Source organism: Saimiri boliviensis, chromosome 2 (genome assembly GCF_048565385.1).
Source record: "Saimiri boliviensis isolate mSaiBol1 chromosome 2, mSaiBol1.pri, whole genome shotgun sequence".
In the NCBI taxonomy this organism is placed as follows: Eukaryota; Metazoa; Chordata; class Mammalia; order Primates; family Cebidae; genus Saimiri; species Saimiri boliviensis.
Genome location: NC_133450.1, coordinates 42,727,491 through 42,750,684, shown reverse-complemented (window position 1 = coordinate 42,750,684; position 23,194 = coordinate 42,727,491). Strand labels below are relative to the sequence as shown.

The 23,194-nt window shown below is 37.4% G+C and overlaps 3 protein-coding genes and 1 non-coding gene across 9 annotated transcripts in view; 3 read left to right on the top strand and 1 right to left on the bottom strand.

The window, feature by feature from the left end:
* The window catches only part of MNAT1 (MNAT1 component of CDK activating kinase), a 222,431-nt gene extending 213,219 nt beyond the window's left edge, over window positions 1–9,212 (top strand). Inside the window, exon 8 of the mRNA XM_003924403.4 lies at window positions 8,780–9,212. Coding sequence (XP_003924452.2) covers window positions 8,780–8,900 — 121 coding nt within the window. The 3' untranslated portion in view covers window positions 8,901–9,212. The remainder of the gene's footprint in view (window positions 1–8,779) is intronic.
* Window positions 9,213–10,493: 1,281 nt separating this feature from the next.
* On the bottom strand, window positions 10,494–22,148 carry TRMT5 (tRNA methyltransferase 5). 3 transcript variants are annotated; one of them, XM_074393155.1, is made up of 5 exons: window positions 22,055–22,148; window positions 20,339–20,994; window positions 18,351–18,475; window positions 16,347–16,998; window positions 10,494–13,177 (listed from the first exon to the last, which is right to left on the bottom strand). In XM_074393155.1, exons 1-5 carry the CDS (start codon window positions 22,063–22,065, stop codon window positions 13,173–13,175), a joined length of 1,449 nt encoding a protein of 482 aa, XP_074249256.1. In that variant the 5' UTR covers window positions 22,066–22,148; the 3' UTR covers window positions 10,494–13,172. The 3 variants fall into 3 exon arrangements, with proteins under 3 accessions (XP_074249256.1, XP_003924455.2, XP_039325224.1); XM_003924406.4 differs by lacking the exon at window positions 10,494–13,177 and adding an exon at window positions 15,904–16,087; XM_039469290.2 differs by lacking the exons at window positions 10,494–13,177; window positions 22,055–22,148 and adding exons at window positions 15,904–16,087; window positions 21,936–22,039.
* Window positions 14,923–15,027, top strand: LOC120364127 (U6 spliceosomal RNA). The gene has a single exon (XR_005579475.1). It is a non-coding gene; the product is annotated as a U6 spliceosomal RNA (small nuclear RNA).
* A 64-nt stretch (window positions 22,149–22,212) lies between the features above and the next one.
* Window positions 22,213–23,194, top strand: part of SLC38A6 (solute carrier family 38 member 6) — a 62,485-nt gene continuing 61,503 nt past the window's right edge. For 2 of the 4 annotated variants that reach the window (XM_074393157.1, XM_003924405.4), the window contains exon 1: window positions 22,215–22,451. In XM_074393157.1, coding sequence (XP_074249258.1) covers window positions 22,347–22,451 — 105 coding nt within the window. In that variant the 5' untranslated portion in view covers window positions 22,215–22,346. The other 2 variants (XM_074393156.1, XM_074393158.1) reach the window with 2 other exon arrangements.

The window sequence follows — 23,194 nt, the reverse complement described above, 5'->3', positions numbered from 1 at the left end:
CAAAAGCCTATTAGTGTCTTCTGTAGAGCAAGCTGCTGCGGTCCACCTCAGTGAACACCATGTATCCTCAGGGGTGAAATCTCTTGTGGTAGTCACAAGGGCTGTTGAGGTCCTTAGCAGAGAAGGCTGCTGGAATCCTGTGCAGAGCAGGCCACTAAGGACAGTAGTGATTTCTGCTTATATGGGTGATACTGATAGCCCCCATCCTTCTTTGTTTCCACCCATGCCAGTCTCTTCATCATTCTGGGTAGGGTATAACTGAGGCAGCTTGTTGATTTCTCAGGCAGTACCCTGAAAGTTTTGGGAAGCTGCTTTTTCATCCTGCTCTCCATTTCCATGCCCAGGGATACTTACAAACTTGGGAGTTCCCTCTCTGTACTGAGCAGTGCTGGCCTTGGGGATGGGATGATAAAGGCAGAATGAAACTGTTTCCTTCTTTTGTATGGTTATTTATGGGATTTTTGTGTGGTTACTTATGGGATTTCCCTTCCAGTGTATTGCTGTAGTTTCTCAAGTAGATTCCTGAGCTCTTTCAGAGTTACTCCCATTCACGGATAGGTGTCCAATTATTGTTCTTTGTGAAGAAAATGAAGGCTGGGTTTTCCTTCTTTGCCATCTTTCTGACATTATTCCTTGCTTTTCTTATAGCTTTGTCATATTTATGTATTCCATGTTTAGCTTTCATTCAGAATTTAATATTAATGGAACCATGCTCTCCATATTCTTCTGTAACTTGGTTTTAATGTGTTTTTTTTTTTTTTTTTTTTTTTACTAAGCATTGTTTGTGAGTCAATCGTATTGATGCATGCACATAGCTGTAACTTATTTTCACTTTTGATAGTATTCCATTGTATCAATAACAAGTTTATCCATTCTGTTGTTGATGGACATTTGGTTGTTCTGTTCTTTTGCTATAAAAAACATGACTGCTGTAAATGCTGTGCATATGCCCTTTGGAGTCCTTAGGTGGGGAAATCAAGTAGGCTACCTTGTCCCTGTCTCTGTTATTATTATTTTCCTCCTTTCCAGTGGCTTATACCTGTCTTGTGTCTACATTTTTTGCAAATATAGAAAGGAGGGGAAGAAAGTTTATGAGGTACTGCTAGGGATAGCAGCATTTACTACCCGTCACTTCAAAATAGCTTATGTTGTCAGACCATTACACATTGCAGTTCTCTAAGCCTCTGCCTTAGGCCTTCCTTTTTTCTTAGTCTATCCCTTCTTCCTAAATATTAATATTTATTTTTATGGTTTCAAATACCATATCTTCATTCCAAAACTGTCTTCTTTTCACTTGGCCCATGTATCCAGCTACTATTCTGCATCTCCATGCATATGTTTCTACTATAATCACTTCGGACTCAAGTCCAAAACTAAAGTCAGGATTTTTCCGTTCTTTCTTCTCCCACTCTTATTTGCTTCTCCAGTTTTCCATTCCTCTGTGAGGGCATCTTCCTTGATCTATGTGACTATGTGACTAGGTACTTGGAAGTTGACCTTGACACTGCTTTCTCCTTCCCATCCTCATATCCCCACCCCTATATCCACCCACCCACCCACTCACTGAAACCAGTAGTTTTCATTATTTTCACTGCCACCACCCTAATTCAAGTCACCATTGCATCAACCTGGACTAGAGAGACATTCTCCTAAGGAATCTCTCTGTATCTACTCCTGCTTTTCTCTAATCCATTGGGCAGCCATCATGGCCCATTTACATTACCAGGTTTCTAATAGCTTTTCTTCAGTGGCTTCCCAGTGTCCTTTGAATAAAATTCAATTTTTAAACATTTTCTATAAGGCTGTCATTTGTGTACTTTCTGCCTACATCTCTAGCCTCATCCTCAGCTGAAATCACCTGTCCCCTATATTCTCAACATGTACTGTGTCTCCTTACTACTTTATACCTGTTCTTCCCTGTCTCTGGATCACCGTTATGCTTCCCTTGCCTTCCTACCTAATTTTATCTCTTTGGATCTAAGCTTAACTGTCATTTTTTTTAGGGATACCTGTTCTGATCTTATTTATGTTGGCTTCCCTTTTTATCCAAACTCATCTAGCCCTACTTTCTCATTTGTAATATTTATTATTTAATATTTTTCTTTTCTTCTGGATTATAAGTCAATGAGATCATGAAGTCTTTGTTCTCTGTTTTATTATCAGGGCTACTTCAATACCTGGCAAATAGGTCCTCAGTAAATTTTTTTCCTTTTTTTTGAGAATGAATGAGCTGCATATATCTAAATTTCTGCATTTTTGTCGGCCTCACTCTTGGAGATAAATTACTCATCCTGCCTTTATAAAGATATGATGAAAATCCTGGCACATATTTGTTACTAACATGGAATTTCTAGTAAAAATAATTATGTTAGACAAACCAGAATCAGGCAGATTTTTTTTTGGAAATAATACCAAAGAAATTCAGAAGCTAGTACATTGATTTTTATCTACTGTATTTCCAAAAAGTGAAACTTGTTCTTCCCTGGGAGACACAAAAATCATATTATTTGCTATTTTTAGATTTTTTAATGAAACGTTGCCTTATTCTGTCTCTCCCAGGCATTATTCCGAATAAATTCATGGGAATGAGTATCATAATGTTTTTGTTTTTTTGAGACAGAGTTTCGCTCTTGTTACCCAGGCTGGAGTGCAATGGCGCGATCTCGGCTCACTGCAACCTCCACCTCCTGGGTTCAAGCAATTCTCCTGCCTCAGCCTCCCGAGTAGCTGGGACTATAGGCGCGCACCACCATGCCCAGCTAATTTTTTTGTATTTTCAGTAGAGACGGGGTATCACCATGTTGACCAGGATGGTCTCGATCTCTTGACCTCATGATCCACCCGCCTTGGCCTCCCAAAGTGCTGGGATTATAGGCATGAGCCACTGCACTCAGCCCATATGTTTTAAGAATCAGTAAATAAAAACATTATTTATGCCATTCTCCTGTGTAATCTCATCTAAGTGTATAGTGGCAATACTGAAATTAGACAAACATCATAGTAATCTCTTGTGGAAATAAACATCTGACTTTGAATACTATATTTAAAATTTACCAGATATCATTTGGCCTATTAGCTACTGTGTATTATCTGTTTTTCATGGCCCTATCTATGTCATAGGCCATGTTCCTGAGATATTCCTAAGTTTAAATGTATGCATTATATAGACAGAATCTATCCTTAGAGGTCTATCAGTTGAGATATCCAGCACTACCAATAATATCATTCATAGGCTATATTATACTTAAGTAGCTATATCTTATGTGTGCTCTATAGTTCACACTTAAATCAAGGAAGTAATCCTTTCATTATGTAATTATATTAACTTTCAATAATAACTGTTCTATCCAAAATACCCGGTGTGGTCTTTGATAGCAATAAATTACACAGTTATAACTGGACTTATACTCCAGCCATAAGTCAGAAAGTCTTATCTGAGCAATCTAAATTAAGTTTTAAATATGAATAATGATAAATCATTGTGTTCATTTGGAAAAGATGTGTCTTTTAATTTCCAAATAAGAGTTTTGGTATATAGATGGTCTAAATGTCTGGCATAATTGTTCAGTCTCTTTCCAAGTGTGTTGGTATAAATCTAAACTCAGTTTTATTATTAGTTTATTCAAATTGTATTTTCTTGCTGTCTAGATGGTAAAGTATAAGAGAAACATATGACTGCCTGTGGCAGTTTGTTACATTTTTGGTTGGACTTCATAAAGCCATGTTTTTATTTTTGAGATGGAGTCTCACTGTTTCTCCCAGGTTGCAGTTGCTCACTGCAACCTCTGCCTCCCGCGTTCAAGCGATTCTCTTGCCCCAGCCTCCTGAGTAGCTGGGACTACAGGTGCGCACCACCATGCCCAGATAATTTTTGTATTTTTAGTAGACACAGGGTTTCACCATGTTGGTCAGGCTGGTCTCAAACTCCTAACCTTGTCATCTGCCTGCCTCGGCCTCCCAAAGTGCTGGGATTATAGGCGTCAGCCACCACACCCAGCCCGCCATATGTTTTTATAACCACATTGTGGTCAAAATTATGGACAGTATTTTTGACTTGTGGTGTTTTTCCAATTTACTTAAAAAATATATGATTACCACTCTGTAAATTTTTGTCTATTATTCTGGTACTATGCTTAGGTTAAGACACCTAACCATTAACTTTAAGAATGTTTTTGCTTTTTAGTGACAGTTGTGTGAGCACACTATTGCTCTGGTTATTTTTAAATCTCACTGAGATAGACTTCAGGTTGTTAATGTAAATCTTTTATAGCTTTGGCTGAACTTCCTACAAGAGTTGTGGGTCTTGATACCTGAGATCAGCTGGTTGATCTCTCTTAATGGCAGTTAGGTTTCAATTTTGTGCGCTATAGGACACAGATCTCTTTGCAAATGGTCTGTTTAATGCACGATAGTTTTAAATGCAGATTTTAAAAAACGGGCCACCTTGTAAAAAGAAAGTCAGTCTCTAGAGTTCACTACCTTTCTTAGTTTGATCAGTCCAAGTTTTTAACTCTCCACAGGGCCTGGTAATTTGAAGTGAAGGAAACTAATGTGAACTTTACATTTTCATTTCAATATGAATTTCAAGCCAATGTGCTTTAAGGATTGTCACAAACAGATTATGACTGGACAGGAAGGGTAGCTTGCCTCTTGGTCTTGAGTGACAAGCCCTGCCCTCTGCCTGTAGCTGAGAACTCAAAGCATTGTTAAATAGCACTAAAATGAGCTGAGTCCAAGACTTCAGCCAGATGGTCAATATAGGGCTTTTAAAGGAGGGGAAATAGGAAAAGAGTAATCTCAGAGGCACTCTTATGTTAAAGAACTAAGAAAATGAAGACTTTCTGAAGCTAAGTGTAAATTATACCACTTTCTTTGGGGCAGCAAAAGCTGCTAAATACAACATAAGAAAATGACAGCGTAGGAAATCAAAGTTCAGGAACAAACCTTCACGTGTGGTTTTCTAATGCTTAATCCTGTCTTCCGCTCTTCTCAGGATCCATTGCTCCTTTTCCCTCCCCCTTCTCCAAGGTCTGTTTGAAAGGGATTTTGATGGGATAGGAAGGCAGCTTTAGACAGAGCATAAATTAGGGCATAAGATGTCCTTTGTACAAGAATTATCTTAGACATGCTTTTGAAACATGCTTTTTTTTTAGCATTATTAAGAAAATAATCAAAGGTATGGTTTTTTAAGTCTTTGAGTTTAGTCTGCTTTCAGTAAAAATAATGTATAGGTACCAAAATAAGCAAACCTCATTTTTACTTTCCTGGTTTCTGCTTATAAGATTTACACATATTTAAAATAAACCCATGAAAAACAGGAATAGTGTCCTGGGATTGGCTAAATAGTCAGAGCAATTACCTCCAGGCTCCCAAACTCAACTGAGCTTGACTTTTGGAAATAAATTTGGCCAAGACTTCTTCCTCATTCTGTTTTATAAAGGTATACATGAAATGATACTGACTTCTGCCAGAAACCCCAGGAATCCTACTCAGTGATATACTTGTAATGGTCATGAAAGAATAAAAACACAGATGTGGATTAAGGTAGAAAAGTACACAAAACGCTAAATTTTCATTGTGCTGTTTCAATGTGGCAGATTCTTTAAAATACTTTTGACATGCTACAATAATTAAAGGGCTTAAGAACATTAAGATACCTAAGAAAAAAAGCCCACAATTGAGTAACAAAAATGAACTTTGTTTTATTTTTTTATTGGCATTAATGTATGTTGCCATGGTGAAAATATTTTGAAATACTTCACAGTAACAGTTTTGTGTAGCCCTAGAGATCAAAAACAGCAATGTAAATAAACAGGACTTTTAAAGACTCATACTCACAGACATGTTTAATGTAAATGATTGCTAGAAGGGAAGGGCATTTTCTTCAGTGCTATGCAAAGAAATGTTAATTGACTTGATTTTGGCAGTGAGAATTGTACAACTCAGCATTAATAAGTCAAATTTAAAAATATTTGTTCATTACTCTGGATTATGACTATTTCAAAAAATACTAATTTCAAACACTAATCATTTTAGATAAATGTTTTTTACACATTTATGGCATCAATGAGTATGACTGTAACATTTTACCTATAAACTGTTTTATATACTTTCTATGGAAACACAGCTATAAATTAAAAGATGCAACTGTTTTGAATATTTTACTGGTGGTCCTGTGTTTTCCTGCCAGCAATGCAGCTGTTTCAGGTTTCTCAGGATAACATATAAAAAGCTGTATGCACATTGCAAGTTTGTGTTCAAATTGCCAAGCCAGATATGGTATGACTCAATTTTCCCAGAAGCAAGCTGTACCAAAATGTGATGAATCAAAACAGTTAGTTGCACAGTGGTTTGTATATACAGCTATGAATACCAATTTTCATTTATGATGGTTGGCTTTTCAAGGTTGACAAACATTCTACTGCAGTGCTTGAATTTTACCATGAGTTAACATCTATTAAAGCTAAGACTATGCTTTTCTTTTGCGGATCTGAGGAAAGAAAAGGGTGATACATCATCATCTGGTGTGTGGATAAAAATTAGCTGGAAACTTGTATCAGAAATGGAACATTTCAAGTTACCTATAAAAATATTACTTATTTGTATGATAGTTATTGAATTCCCTGTGAAGCCAGATTAATTTTTAGACATTTCTGAGGTAACTTAACATTTACTTCATTTCTCATGCATCAGAATCTTAACAGTTGATATTTTATTGTGTCTTGGGAAGTAATAAGCAGATAATTTTATGGCCATGGGGTAGGTATGGTGAATCCCTATTTAAATCCTGTATGACCTAAGATTCTATAAAGAATTTAACAATGACTAACTGTTTTTTTTGGAGACAGGCTCTTGTTCTGTTGCCCAGGCTGGAGTCCAGTGGTATGATCTCTGCTCGCTGCAACCTCTGCTTCCCGGGCTGAAGCAATTCTCCTGCCTCAGCCTCTCGAGTAGCTGTGATTACAGATAACTGCCACCACACCCAGCTAATTTTTCTATTTTTAGTAGAGACAGCATTTCACCATGTTGGCCAGGCTGGTCTCAAACTCCTGACCTCAGGTGATCCACCCACATTGGCTTCCCAGAGTGCTGGGATTACAGGCGTGAGCCACCTCACCTAGACAATAAAGACTAGTAACAGTAGTCTCCAAAGTGGATGAGGGTAGGTAAGATGGGGTGTAGGAAGAAAATATTAAAACATTGATTGATTGAGTCTCGCTCTGCCTCAGACTTTTGAGTAGCTGGGATTACAGGTGCACGCCACCATGCCCGGCTAATGTTTTGTATTTAGTAGAGACAGGGTTTTGGCCATGTTGGCCAGGCTGGTCTTGTACTCCTGAGTTCAGGAAATAATCCACCCACCTTGGCCTCCCAAAGTGCTGTGATAACAGGCATGAGCCACCACACGCAGCCAGAACTTTTATTTTTATTTCATCCTTGAAGTTTTCTATTTTTATAATATACTTACTATATTAGTATATTATGTATAAATAAGTATACAAATTTTGCAGATGCATGCTCAGATATGTTTTATGGCTATAAAATACTATCAAAATGTTTTTGTTCAATAAATATTAATTTTCTTCTTCCTTCCACTTTCCCGTTTCATCTTTGGCAGAGAAGCAAAGACTTGAGTTAAAACCTTGATTTGTGGCAGTGTGAATAAATTATAGCTAATTCCAGGAACTTAGCCTGCATCCTAACTTGATTCATTTTTTCGATTAGAGTCTTATATTGCTGTATATATTTTCATTATAGAGGTTTATTAAACATGAATACAAATGAAAAACAGACTTGTTATATTTGAAGTTATAAGTTGCTCATGCATTAAGATCTTGACACACAGGAAGTTTGAATGAATCAGTAAAAAAGGTTCCAAGTTATTAAAATGTTCTGGTACCTGATTTATTCATTTGCCATACCAGTAATTCTAAGGTGGGTGAAGCTCCTTTACTTCCTGAAGAAACAAGGTAGTTTCTTAAATTAAGCATTAAAACAAAGCTGGAATTATTTGCTTCCAGCAATGGTAGTAGTCATGCTAAGTTGCCCCTTTGGCTAGATTGTCCAATTTTTTTTAGGCCTGTTTTGTCTATTTTTGTCACGATAGAAAGGTTTAATTGCTAAAACAACAAAACTGTGTGGTTGCAGAAAAAAATGAATTGTTATATTGTTCTTTGAGATCAGTAAGACTTCTCTGTATTTACTTTTTCAGACATTATTTTGAACTCAGTCTCAGTCGCAGAGATTTCTTCAACATGTAATCTTCTAATGTTTCCTTTCCAGCAATGAAGGAGACAATATATCTTGGAATATTGAAGTGCTTTTGAAGTAATTCCTATGTACTCTTCCCTCTTCAATTTGTTTAGGTATTTAGGGCTTGCTTTAAAACATATAACAATGGTATTGTGATACTGTGTATTTCTTAAGCATATGCTAGGAAGAAGGACATTAGTTAGGTGTCCAAAAAACAGCCAACAAAACAAATCAGCTCTGAAAATTGTGAAGAAGTGAATATTTTAGAATTATTTTTGAAACCTCTTTCAGAACTCTTTTTAGACCCCATGGTAATTTGTTAGTAAGTTCGTACTAGTTTAGGCACTACATGTACAGTTGGCATGTTTCCTTTTGAAAGGTAATAATCTATTTATAATAAAAGCCTGAATATTTCAATCTTGGAATTCCTCTTTAAAACTCGAATCAGTTTTACTATTGCTTTTTAAAATGTTACCAATTTATATTTGCTTTTTATATCAATGCTGTACTTCTTGTTTTGTTTTAGGTATTTAAACCATGTCAGAGCTGCCTCTCCACAGGACCTTGCTGGAGGCTATACTTCTTCTCTTGCTTGTCACAGAGCACTACAGGATGCATTCAGTGGGCTTTTCTGGCAACCCAGTTAACCATTTATAAGATTTGGACCTTGGAGCTGAACCAGGGAGCTAGTGAAAGTAAAGCAGACTTGTAAAGTTATAGCTATATGCAGCTGCACAACACAGTTCTACCACTAGCAGCTGTGTTAAAGTATATAAAGAACTAAGATGAGTAATATAAGGAATATATATTTGTGAAAAAGATTTTTTACTTATATTTTTCAGAGGATTTGACACAATAAGCCTCATCTGATGGAAGAGAGGAATAAATAATTCACCCGTATGTGTTTGAAGTTGGACTTATAAAATCTTTTTAAAAAATAAAGCTAGAATTTATGTTAAGTTCTGTGGTTTTTCTCTTATTACAGTGTTTTACTAGAACACATTTTAAATACCATTTTGATTACAACATTTACGGTTAATATCCGTCTATTATTTCTTCTCATAAAATGTTCCCCTTTTTCCTAATGTCTTGTTAATACTAGTCCAGACAAGTGGATATATTTCCTTTGACCAAGTTATGGCAAGCAAGAAAAACCTGACCCATGATAATGTCATTCCCTCAATGCTAAGGACTCAATGCCTATTTTAAGCAGTGGAAAATGAGGCAAACTTTGATCAAGGTGTTATAGTTCCCAGCTGTGAGCCACACTCAGGCTAAAACAGAGCCCAGCATTAACCTGCTTTAATGACACATTCAAAGAAATAAGTTAATAAAATTTAATACTTAAATGACACCTTTCACCTCCAATGTAAGCTCACTTTATGATGAATCCTTGGAGACTGGAGAAGGTACATTTTAAGTAGAATTTCCCTATGTATAAATTGTATACTGATACAGTTTTTTGTTGAAACTTCAAAGGCTTTTATTACCAGGGTTTTGCTTAAAGAGTTTAGATTTGAAAAGGATGATTATTTGCAGCATCTTAACCTTGTATGAGTTTGTTACATAGACCATTGGATATGGGATATAGTTTCTTAAGGAAATTAAGGGATTTCCTATCAAATCTCTATTACAACAGATGTTAGTTTTATAGATAGAAACTTACGTGAAGCAGAACTTGTGGTTTCATTAGCATGGACTGTCCATATGTAACAACTCCCTCTTACTTTTCTAAGCAGGTATTAATTAATTTTAGGAATACATTTTCATCTTTATTGTACTTCTACTATCTTTGATAAATGAGAAAACCAAGGCATCAAATAATAGAATAGACAAAGATCATATACACAAGTTAGTAAAAAGCCAGAATTAGAATACAGGGGTTTTTTTGTTTTTGTTTTTTTAAATTGAAGTCCGGTTCCATCTATACTCTACCAGACTGCATATCCTATTCCTTTATCTATTAGGTATTTCCCAACTGAGGATTAGTGTTTTTAAGTACAGTCTGTAAATCTGTTTAAAGAATAGTTAGAACACTGAATGTACAGTTAAAGCTTTGCAGCAGCCAACTACAAAAATAAGGAATCCAATCTTTTGAAAAGAAACACTACTGCTTGTTCTCAAACCTTTTATAAATGTATTTTAAAAGAATGCATGAATTAATAAAATATATCAAGGGTTTTAAGACTTGTTTTGAGCCTGCCTTATTGTGGATATTGCATGCACCTGGTTTGGCAAATAAATTCCAAAACCTTTATACATTTGTAAACATTTTGCACTTGCTATTGCTGTACTTTTTTCAATAGCCCAAATTTAGAAGTGAACTGACCTTACTTGATCAAAGAGAATGGTGAAAAATAACCTAGTGACAATTCACTGAGGTTTAGTGAATTCACTGAATTTACTAAGCAACAGAAATATTCTAAATTGAGGTGCTTATCCCCTACCCTCTGAGTGATTTACTCTCAAGAGACAAAGGCTGTACATGTCTTTCATCTACATGAACTAAGTCTTAAAGTATTTTATGAGTACAGAAGTAACAGTTAACAACTACTATATTACCTGTGTCCCAGGCACTGTGCTTCATGCTTTCTTTATTACCTAATCCTCAGAACAGTTCTATTATTTTCCCCATTTTAACAGATGGGGAAGCTGAGACAGAGGTTAGGTAAGTTGCCAACAGTCATAACTTAAAAATAGCAGAGCTAAGATTTGAACTGAGGCAGCCAGACTCCAGAATCCATGCTCTAGAGATGACTGGCAAACAACAGCTGTGCTAAAACTAGTCCTGGGTAATTGAACTTCATAAGACTTCCAGGAAGTTCTACAGATCAAGTATCTAGATCTTTTATGGGATATAAATGACATCAACTAAATGAACTTGTTGATGTCCTAAGAGAAGTTCTGACAAATTCATGCTGTAGAAAATGATTTTACTAACTATACTTCCTTTTAAGCAGGTATTAATCGTACAGAATGCATTTACATCATAGTTAGTAGGCACGATTACTTAGTATTCCTTAATTTGATTCAATGAATATTTCACCAACACTTCTCTAATAAGCTGTCTTTAGGCTGTCAACAGGTTTTCAGGTAATTATTTTAAAATCCAATTAAGGTGGCAGAAAATTTGTCAAAAAGTTAACAAAATTAAAAATTGTATCTAATGAGCTTTCTAGCTGTCATTTTCTAGTAGATTCATCAGGAACTCATTTACTAGGTATCGCATCTGAAAGTTTAGGATGGACCTAGATTTAAATAAAGGATAATCACATATTCACTTATCCACTCTGAAGGAAAAGGGGGAAGTTAAAATGTTAATTTATACATTTAAGGATTCTGTTTCCTTTACAATTACATATTGCATATTTTGTCCAGAGTAACTAAAGGGAGACAAGACTCTTACCACTTTACATGTATGAATAAGAACGTCATTTGTACACATGCTTTATAACCTAGGACATTAACGTACTATACTTGGATTGAGTTTCAAAACAATTTGAATGTAATTCCTTTAAGTAAGGAATGAGGGCTCCAGTTTATTACATCCCTATACTGCTTACCATTTATTGCTTTCATTCGTTACCTGACCTGCCAGACTTCTGAAGGCATTTGAATTTGTAATTAATTATCTAGATTAGGGTTCTTAAACATTTTCTGTAGGGCCAGATAGTAAATATTTTAGGCTTTGCAGTGGTAACAAGCAAAATCGAGGATATTACTTACAGAACGAGGTAAAGCAAATTGCCCCTTTTTTTTTTTCAAACTGTATCCAGCTTTATTAACGATACTTTCCATAAACAATCATGGTATTTCAGGCAGGACAGGGCAGACAATCATTAACAGTATATAACTTTCAAACTCCTTTCTTCAATGGACTGCCAAAAACCAGAAAGCCACTAGAAAACCCAATGAAATCTTTACCTGATGCTCTGAACAGGAATAGTTTAGAGTGAGGGTTGACCTTTCACATTTAGAATGTTGTTTAACAACTTTTCACAAGCTGGAACTTTCAGGAAGTGAAATTAAAATGGCGGAAGTTATCTGAAGAGCCACAATCTAGAAATGGAACCACTTCTCTTTTGACAGGTGCCATCTCAGTGGCATCACTGGCAAGTCCAGATGGCCTGACACACTGGTAACCAATGATTGGGGGTCAGGTCCCAACAGATGTCTGGGCTTAAGGGAGTTAAGTCTGTGCTGAAAGATGGAAAGGGAGAAGAGGACATAAAAATGAATTTCTTCTTCCATACCACAAGGCTTTTGTGCCAAGGTGGCCATGTGTGTCAAAGGGAATCCCTCCTCCTGGGAGCCAAGAGGAAGTCTCTCAAAACTAGAAGGGAAAGGTGTTTTCCCCACATCAATCCAGCTTTGGAGGCATTCTATTAGTGACATATGCCCCTTCCCCCAAAAAACAACAATGAATTGTTCTGTGTGCTGACAACATAGCTTAACAACAAAAAAAAGGAAAGCAAAATTCTGCATTTTTATAAAACTGACAAAAAATAGTATTTAAAACTGTACAGTCACCAGTATACAGTTGTAAAAAATGCACACATTTCACTTGGCATCTCCAGCACCTTCAGTTTTCTGGCCTGGACTGTTTTGGTATCTCCTTTTTTCTGCAGTTATTCTTCTCCTTGCCAGCATCAGCTTTTCCCTTTGGGTACCTTCTCTCCCTTCTTTGCAGGGGACTTTTTAGGCTTGGGCTTTCGCTTTGGAGGAGCACGTTTAGCAGACAACCTTGCAGACCTTCTCTGTGGTTTGTCCTTCACCTTGGCTTTATCTCCTTTAGCATCCCCTTCAGCCTTTCTCTTGGACATGGTGGCGGTGGCGGGACGTAGGTGCTGGGTGCTGGATGCAGCGGCGCGCAGGGTTTGGTTGCATGGGGTCGTTCTTGCCTCTTCTTCACACTGCTCCTACACTTTTTTAATTGACAAAATGCAAAATATAGTCCAATTTTTTGTAATGCCGTTTTTGGTGAATAACATTGCCTTTAATTAGGGTTCTAAGTAAATGTTCCCTGTGATCAAAATCAGTTGTAAATGATTGCCTGTTAAGGGTTATCATTAACCGTCATTAACCATTAATACTAATGGTAATGAGATTTTTCATATTTTATCTTTAGAAATATCTTCTCATACAGATAGGTATTGCCAAATACTGCTATCGATCCAGGGGCACATGAAATTAATTCATCATTTGGAAAATGGAAATCACTTGGAAAGCATTTGTAAAATTCTATTAGAGTTTTCCCTTGAAATTTGCCATTTAGCATGCCATTATTTTAATCACTTGTTACTGAAAATTAGATTGCATAACCTCAATTGCAGTTATATAGATTTTGAAAAGGAGAAATTTTCTTTGCATTTGCACCAAGGTCCCTAAAAATGCTGAACTCAGAAAATATATTTGCTACAATTTGTAAGAATGGAAATTTTTGTTTTATCTTCTGATAGCATGACAAATGTGTAAAGATACTGTGCTTCAAATATTGTGCTTCAAATATTGATTGTCAAAATGACTGTACTATAGTATATTTCATATTAAAGTTGTTTTGCCTTGTGTTTTAGGTCATTCTTGCGTTGCTGTAAAGAAATAACCGGGTAATTTTTAAGAGGTGTAATTGGTTCTGCAGGCTACAGGAAGCACAGCACTGGCATCTGCTTCTGGGGAGGCCTCAGGAAGCTTTTACTCATGGTAGAAGGCAAAACAGGAGCAGGCACTTCACATGGCGAAAGCAGGAGCAAAAGTGTGGGGGGCGGGTGCCATATACTTTTAAGCAACCGGCTCATGAGAACTCATTATCGTGAGGACACCACCAAGGGGATGCTGCCAAACCATTCACGAGGGCCACAGATAGGGGCTCACACCTGTAACCCTAACGCTGTGGGAAGCCAAGATGGGAAGATCTCAAGCTTAGGAGTTCAAGGCTACATTGAGCTGTGACTGTCTTTGCACTCCAGCCTGGGCAACAGAGCAAGACCTTGTCTCTAAGTAAAAATAAAAATAGATTCAAAAAAACCATCCAGAATCATTTTCTAAGTGACTGTTTATGTTGCTTTCAATGTCCTTAACTCTTTGAGCAACTGTTCTTGCCAAAGGCCAGTAGTCTTTATCAAGTTTATTTTCTCTGGACACATTACTTCAGCTGCTGCATCCAAACACAACTAATTCACCATGAGTAAATGGCTTTCCTTGCTTGGCTAACAAATGATTCACTTGGAGACTTACTTTGGTTACAGCCTCATTTTCATGTTGTGAAGAAAGTCTGCTTTGATATTTCCATTTTAAATTTTCTAATTTTTCTGACAGTTGCTTGCCTGTGAGTTGGGAATACTGTGATGTGTGGTTTGTCTGGTAATGTCAGCAGTTATTTTATTCTTTTAGCATAGCTATAGATGCTCTGTCATCTAACTGAACATCAAAATAATTTACACCCTACTGTATTTTAAAAATACAACAAAATCCACTTTTCTTGTTTTGCTATAATATGCTCTGGTAATAAAAAATGTGGGTTCATGTGATATACATGGCACTCAAAATGCTGTTGTCACAACCAGATCAGTGATTTGTGATGTGCCAAAAAGAAGTGTGAAATGATGCCAGTCACATTCAGTATGTGTTGCAACCACTCAACTCTGCTGTTGTTTGAAGAAAGCAGCTACAGTCCTCACTTCAGCAGCACATATACTAAAAAACTGGAACAATATAGAGATTAGCATGGTCCCTGTGCAAGGATGACATGCAAATTCATGAGCATTCTATATTAAAGACAAAAAATAGCTGCAGATGATATGTAAACAAATGAGCATGGTATGTTCCAATCAAACTTTATATGAACTCTGAAACTCTTAATATCATACAATTTTTTTTTTTTTTTGAGGTGGAGTCTCACTCTGTCACCCAGAGTGGAGTACAATGGTGTGGTTTCAGCTCAATGCAAACTCTGCCTCCCAGGTTCAGGTGATTCTCCTGCCTCAGCCTCCCGGGTAGCTAGGACTATAGGCACATGCCACCATACCTGGCTAAGTTTTGTATTTTTAGTAGAGACAGGGTTTCACTGTGTTGGCCAGGCTGGTCTCAAAACTCCTAACCTCGTGATCCACCCACCTCAGTCTCCCAAAGTGCTGGGATTACAGGCATGAGCCACTGCGATAGGCACAGTTCAACTTTTAAAACTGATACATAGTAGAGGTCATACAATTTTCACGTATCACAAAATGTTCTTTTATTTTTCAACCAATGGAAAATATAAGAACATTATTAGGTCACAGGCCATATGAACACAGGCGGTGGGCAAGATTTGGCCTGCAGGATGTAGTTTGTCTGCCCTGTTCTAAATAACTTCCATTTTTTATTACTTTTATGGTGATAGTTAATTGGTAGTAAAGGAGCAGTAATATAAAGGACAACTACAAAGTGGTGTTAGTGTCTTGCTAGTCAGTACTCAATTACCCTGCCTTCATAAATGATTTTCCCTGAACGAAAGTATTTAATCATATTTATCTAATAAAAATTATATATAATTTAGATTATAAAATAATTACATATTATAATTTAGATAACAGGGAATGTGTTTGGTAGACTTATTTTAGTTAAAGTTTAATTCGTAATCCTCAATTTATAAAATAAGGCAAAGTACAAGGGTTCAATAGTAAAAACTGAACACTAAAATTTTATTTAATAATACAAATTATATTTTGCTATATGTAAGTCTGGTAGGGAGATGGAGAAAACATTTCCAATTAAGTGTTTGAAGCAATTTGTGTTTTTTCATCTGAAAAGGCTTCAGCTGTCCTCTGCCTTTTAAGAGGCGGATCTTCGCAATTCTCTGTAACAAATCCAGAAAACCTATTTTAGGTAAGATATTAACAGTTGAAGATACTCTTAAAAAACAAACAATATAGGCATTTTTAAGATGTTTAATCTAGTCAACTTAGATATGAAATAACATTCTTGCAGATTTACTATTTTAATGAAAGAGCTTTCTATTAGACTGAACTAAAACTGTACTACAATTTGTTAAACAAGGAGGAACTAGTCACAATTGAATGGCAAGGTTTACATTTAATTTTCCAGAAACTGCTCACCTGGATTTCTGGTCTGGTTCTTGTAGAGTACAGCAGCAGGAATCTGAAAGGTGATGCACAGCATTTCCTTGTTTGGGGCCACATTTCTTACCAGGTGAACTGAACTGCATGCCTCCAGGGAAATGCCTAACACAGCTCCAGCTCTTTGACGAACATCCTCAGTGGGGTTAGCATCTTTGGAAAAGCTGTAACAGTGCACTATAGGAAGGAGTTCACTGCTGCATGGCTGCTCATCTAAAAGTGATTTGAAAGCACTAAGAAACTCTATGGCTTTTGCTGGCAAGTTCATGACAATGTGCACAGAGGGTTTTCTTTCTTCTGACAGACTCAGCAGCTGCATTAACTCTTCTTTGATGGGTCCTTGGAGGAAGTCTTTCCCGTCCAAGTTGAAGACTTTCACCTTTTGGTCCACTTTATTTAATTTACAATTGTGCAACAGCCACTTATGGGATTCAGGATTGAGATCATTGGCAAATACAGTGCAGTTTTTCTTTGCTACTGGAATGGCAAAGGGCCCAACCCCAGCAAAAACATCAAACAGGACATCCCCAGGCTTGAGAAGTTCTGTGATACGGCTGTGTTCTGTAGAGAGACGAGGATTCCAATAGACTTTTGAAAAATCAAACTCATAGGTGTAGTTGTTTTCTCGAACCTGAAGAAAGGTGTTATACTTTTGGTTAATCTCCTTGGTCCTAAATCCTAACCATTGATATTGGATAAGTGTGTATACACACACGCAAACACATACACATTTAAATTTACTACTATAAGAGCCAACAACAGTGCATCTAAAGGCATTTTCAAAGGTGTTTATGCTATTCCTAGAGCCATTTGATACACTGCTTTAGACTTATTGGTGAGAAAAAAATCATCTCTTCAAAGCCAAATGTCTCTCCATCTCAATCCTAAAGGGTCATGGCTATAAATTAGTTACCAAATGATATAAGCAATTTTTCAGACTGGCCAACTAACTGGCTTAATTATACTCACTTTTGTCACCAGACAGACAAAACCTATACAGTTTTGAAACGACACACCACCCATATCTTCATGGTGAGTAGCCAAGTTGCAGATAGTACTTCTATGCAGCAAACAAGCGTCCCTCCTTATTTAGTTTTGTGCTTGTAAAAGGGAGCCATGCTAGATGTGTCACTGAATTTTGAGGTATTTTACTATGTTTTTAGATACCTACATGAACTTTGCAAATTTTGTCTCTAAATCAGAGCCAGTGTATAGAATGAATCATTCCCAGATTCTCTTTCCTTTCCCAAATTTGAGTTTTCATGGGTAAACCAAATAATATATACAGTGAAGCTAAGTCTTGAACAAAAGACTTTGTAATATTTCTTTTGGGTCTACTGTAGTAGACACCTTAAAAAACAGAAAATAAAACTGAAGTTACAGTCATGCAGTATGACCTCAGCCATCATCTTAAACTCCTTAATTTATGGATGAAGAATCAAATGCCAGAAAATTCCTAAGTTCTATAAATCTGATAGATACATCTTCCGTCATCTGCTTTCCAGGACCTTAATTCCCAATTTGTACGTGTTTTTTTTTTCCCCCTCCCAACCCTAACAGATGCTTCTGGCAAATTACTAAGGTTACAGAGGTAGAAATGTTTCTGCAAATTTCTGCCAACTAAAAGTCTTTCTGAGTATAACCTAGAGGGTTTAAATATATTTCAAGAACTGTTTTATACATACTGCTCTATAACTTGCTTTTTGTCACATATTGCTTTCATTGTCAGCCTATCAATAGACAACTTATTTTAACAAATATGGAGCTAAAAAAACTTTAATGATGGAAATATTCCATTGTATCACTATATAAGAATTTAACCAATTCTTCTGAAAAGGCTTTATCAATGTTATTCCATCAACAGCATACATAAGGGCTCACATTCTCACATACTCTTGTTGTAAGTATTTTAAATCTTTGTCATCTATTCTGATTCTAAACATAATCTTGATATACACCTTACTTGGAGATAATAAAACATACCTTTGTTAACATGTTCTGTTCTCCAGATAGCACTTCCATTTGGAAATTTCGGTACGTATTGTCAATATTATTTATTTTATTTACTGCTGAGGTGATTCCTGGATTTTTGTCAATCATAACCTGACCTAAAAGAAAAAATAAAAATCTGTAAATACTGCCTATTGGTTGTAAAATAAAAGCTAAAATTGTTAATATGAAACAGAAATGAGTTGTATTTCTTTAGTTGATAAAAACTGCACCTACAATGTAATGTGGCATGCAATTTAAAAAATTCAACAGATGACTAAAGTTAATATTTGACAGTCGCCAACACAAACACACAATGTTGGGTTTCGGTCTACCTATTATTTTTTCATGTTTTACTAAATCTTTTCAAACGAACCAATAAACAAGGAACCAAAAAAGTAGATCACAGAGAACTGGGGAAGAAAGGAAAGAGAGGTAAGGAGCCTGGCAACAAATGGCCTCGGAAAACAGTACAACATCCGTCAGTTCCGCTGGCCTCAGGCCAAATGTCTGTTTTACTGCGGGTTTGGAACAAATGCCTTCACTTTAGAAATATATGACAGCAAAACAATGTTTCCAAAAAAAGGAACATAGATTCTTCAGAATCCTATCTAAATTAAATGTTCATTTATTTCAGAGCAGAAAAGCTACAGAACTGGCATACTGATGGCCTATTGATGAATATATTTTTTAATATATAGCACTTTAAAAAGTTATAAAAATCCATATGCTATCTTATTGCATAAGATAACTTGATTTGTAAGTCAGCACACAGTACCCAATTACACAATATCCTGAAATACAACCAGCATTTGTCCAATTTCTGATAATCAGATGCTTATTTTTGAATATATCAATAAACGAATTAATCATTGTTCTTTCCCTTTCTGCTTCACGTATTTGAACTCAACTTTTAAGGTACAGAATTTAGTTTGAAATGAGGAATGAAATTTATAAATTAAAAAAAAAACTATTCTGAAGGTCTATAGTAAAAGCTTTAAAATTACTACTGTATTAAAATGTTTCACTTTTAATGTATGAATGCCTCTATGAAAGAAAGTTTATAAAATAGGAATGCCAGAGGGATGTTTGAATTAGGGTAGGCAGTGACTCATAGGAATGCCTACACTTGACATTTGTACCCAGTCACAATTACAAGGATCTGCTTAAGGACTTATGTTACCACTATCCATTATCATGCCCTTCATCAATAAAAATAAAATAAATGTATATTAGGACAGTATGGTGTCTGACACACAGAACAGGCTCAAATAGTTGAATCAATGAATGCATAAGTAAACATCTTACACTTTTGGCTCTAAAGTACCCAAATTTATGAAACCTAGTATTTAACAGCCCTGAAGGCCTAACAAGTCTTGTGTACCAAAAAGAACTTTGCTCAACGTAGCTGCCAAAGCATGTGATTCAAGTTTAATCTACACTGATGTACTTGTGTACACAAAAGCCTGGACCAGTATTTGGAATTTGCTATGACTCTAAAGACGATATTCCAAAATGGCCCTCAAAAGAGGGTATGTAGCTCAAGATTTAGCTTAAAGTTAACATGATAAAATGTTCTACCTCTGTAACTTGGCACTAAAAAAATTTTTTGTTTCTTTTTTTTTTGAGATAGAGTCTCACTCCGTCTTCAGGATGGAGCACAGTGGCACAATTTTGGCTTACTGCAACCTCCGACTCCCTAAGGGATTCTCCTGCCTTAGCCTCCGAAGTAGCTGGGACTACAGGCGCATGTGACCACACCCAGCTAATTTTTAATATCTTTAGTAGAGACGGGGTTTCACCATGTTGGTCAAGATGGTCTCGATCTCCTGACCTCGTGATCCGCCCGCCTTGGCCTCCCAAAGTACTGGGATTATAGGCATGAGCCACCACACCAGGCCCCCAAAAAATAATTCTTAAAGCTAAAATGAAAAATTTGCAAGTTCTCTTCAAATTCACAAATATTACTATGACACACATACCAATTAAATGTTTGAAAGGCAGCTGATGATCTCGAAGGTTCAGGTGTGCAATATGTCCAACTCTGCTAAACCCTGAAGTTACATCTTGACCTTCAGGAAGCACAGCTCTCAAGATCTCTTCTGACTTAAAGTTTTCGTATGTTAGTTCCAACTTATATTCAGAGATCTGTGGACTGACATTTAACTGCTCTAAAACACTGAGTTCTGCTTTCTCAAAGGAATCATGAGTAAACATTTTATAGGGATCCAACATGATTAGTCTACTTTCTTTATCTTCTGGATCTTCAATTACACGTTTTACACCTGGGCGCTGCAATGCTGCCCTTTTAAGGGATCGCATCAATTTACTGACTACTTCTTTCCTCACTTTAAGCACTGGAATGCTGACTGTCTTTTTAAAAGCTGTTCTATCAAGTTTTGTCATGCCTCGGACATCAGAGGGTGGTGAAAACAATTCAGAGTCTCTCTCATGTGTTTCTATTTCTGGCATGGTTGAGAATAATTTTCTTTGACCCAATAAGAGAATATCAGGTGCTTTTGAAAGCGTCTGTGTCAGGGATGTCCAAGCTAGTGGAATTAATGATTTTGATTCAGTTATGCTATGGCTTTCCAGTTTCAGAAGTCTTCTTGAGAATCCAAATGGCCTCCATAAGATCCTTAAAAAAATAATAATAATAATTCACACACAACAGCTTTTGAGAATAAAAATCTAAATTCTACTATCTGAAATAACCTGATAAACGCTGACAAATAAAACGTTTAGTGGTGTATGGGAAGTATATCATCTTTTCCAGAAAAAAGTGACTTTTTCAGGAAGTCATATTAGTGGTAGATAATAGTAGTATACGTTAAATTTACACCTTTAACTCACCTGCTGCTTAGTGATCCATCAGCCATACTCAATAATCCTCTCCAGCCACAATTTTCTAGATAATACATTTGGGATTGGAAGGCTGAAGTATGAGTTAAACGGTCATCTCTAAATGAAATCGTCATTATATATGACCATTACTAGTGGCGATATTTATTAGGATAGTCTCGTGGGTGCTTATTGTGTCAGATGCTGTGCTAAATGCGTTATGCACATTATCAGTTTTGGGAGGTGTGCAGTATTGCACCCTCATTTTGTAAATGAGTAAACTAAAGCTCAGAAGTAAGGTAACCCACCCAAAGTCTCCCAGCTGGTAAGTGGCTAAGCATGGATTAAAACCTAGTTTTGACTGACTTCGGTGCTTGTGTTCTTAATATATTGCTCTGTTGTTTGTTTTCGATGCTTTACTGCCGCATGTCCTGCCTTTAACTAGAGGTTTCTGAATTCTGCGGACGAGAGTTTTGCTGAGTGTTAGATGCACAGAATCAGTTATTCACTGTCTTTTAAAATACCAACGAATTTATTTTTAAGGGAAAACGACCCTGTCCCAGAATCCTGTAAAGCAACTTAGTCTACGCCGTCAGAGTTCAAATTGGGTCTAGCAGCTGACCAGCTGGGTGACTCTGGATAAATTACTGTGAGTCTCGGTTTTCCCATTAGTAAAATGTGGCGAAAGGCTTTTGAACCTTTCCTTACTATCCAGTAACTCTGACCTAAGGTCAACACCTGGGCTGGTGGGTGACCTCGCGCCGTTTTCGTGTCCAGGCAGTACGAGGCGGAGAGCAGCCCCGGGCGGACTGGTACCTCCCTTGGATCATTAGTCCCTACCGCGGCCGCCACCTTACCAAAGCACCATTCCAATTCCTCGCGTCGCTCTGCAGCTGGATCCGCGAGCCGACCCCTCACCTCCCGCTCCGGTACCGCTCCGAGGTGGGTAGTGGCTGGACTGGCGGGCGTCGATGACATCATCACTGCTCGCCGCAGAGAGGGCGAGCGTCCTTTCCTTCCCGGACCTGGTGAGGTACGGAGCGCCGGAAGGGCCGGGCTCATAGCTCCGCCTCTGGCGCGACCGGCGACTCGAGAGCAGAGCTGGGGTAGAGCCTCGCAGATGGACCTGGTAGTGAGCTGGAGAGCAGCATGGAGGCGTCCTGGGGGAGCTTCAACGCTGAGCAGGGCTGGAATGTCTCCGCCCAGCAGCCTGAAGAAGCGGAGGCCGAAGAGTTGAGTCCGTTGCTAAGCAACGTAAGTGGGCTCTGTTCGCTTCCCGCTACTGACGCCCTCCGGCTTCCCTTAAGCGCCTGCCAGATAAGACCCAGAAAAGAAGTAGGACCGTAGCGGGACAGGGGAGACGCTGGAGTCTGAACCCTGGGGAATTGGGGCCTGAAGGCAGCCGCCGAGATTCAGATGAAATTGGCGCAGTTACGAATGTGATAGCAGCCTAGCATACCCGAAAAAGAAAAGCTGGAAAGCCTCAGGTGGAAGAGATGCAGCGTTGAGTGGAAGCTGCGAACGTGATGGGATGAACGTCCCTAGGATTATGTACTCAGTGCTGTTAGTATCTTTGTCACCTTCGTTACTCCACCAGTCTGGTGAGATCTTTGCAAGAGTCCCAGGATTTTCCTTTTCCGACTTAGTCATGGAGGAAGGGCGAGTAATAAACGTTTTAATACAGAAATTCTTAGCGGTAGAATGGAAGTGGCTTGGTAGTAAGTCCATAGCACGTTCCTGACCCTAAAGCCTGTGCAGTGGGCACTTCGCTCTTTAACTCAAGTCCTAGACACTGTTTCCAGGACTTTGTTCCCAATGCTGTTTGTGGGGAAGGGGATGTTTTCAGGGATACCGCCAGAACAATGTGAATTGCTTCTATTTCTAATATTGTCATTGCAAGTATACCTGACCATCCTTCCAGTTTGGTAGAACTGATTCATTAGGTATATAAGTAGAGATTAGTTGTGCAGTCCTGGTAATTGAAGAGGAACAACTGT

Bases quoted from the DNA above. Each gene is read 5' to 3' on its own strand.
- TRMT5 (XM_039469290.2), bottom strand. From the start codon at position 22,027: ATGATCCAAGGGAGGTACCAGTCCGCCCGGGGCTGCTCTCCGCCTCGT. The intron at 16,999-18,350 runs GTATGTTTTATT...ACCTTTCTTCAG, and splicing joins AACAGAACATGTTAACAAAG to GTTCGAGAAAACAACTACAC. The intron at 16,088-16,346 runs GTGAGCAGTTTC...GATTTGTTACAG, and splicing joins GAACCAGACCAGAAATCCAG to AGAATTGCGAAGATCCGCCT.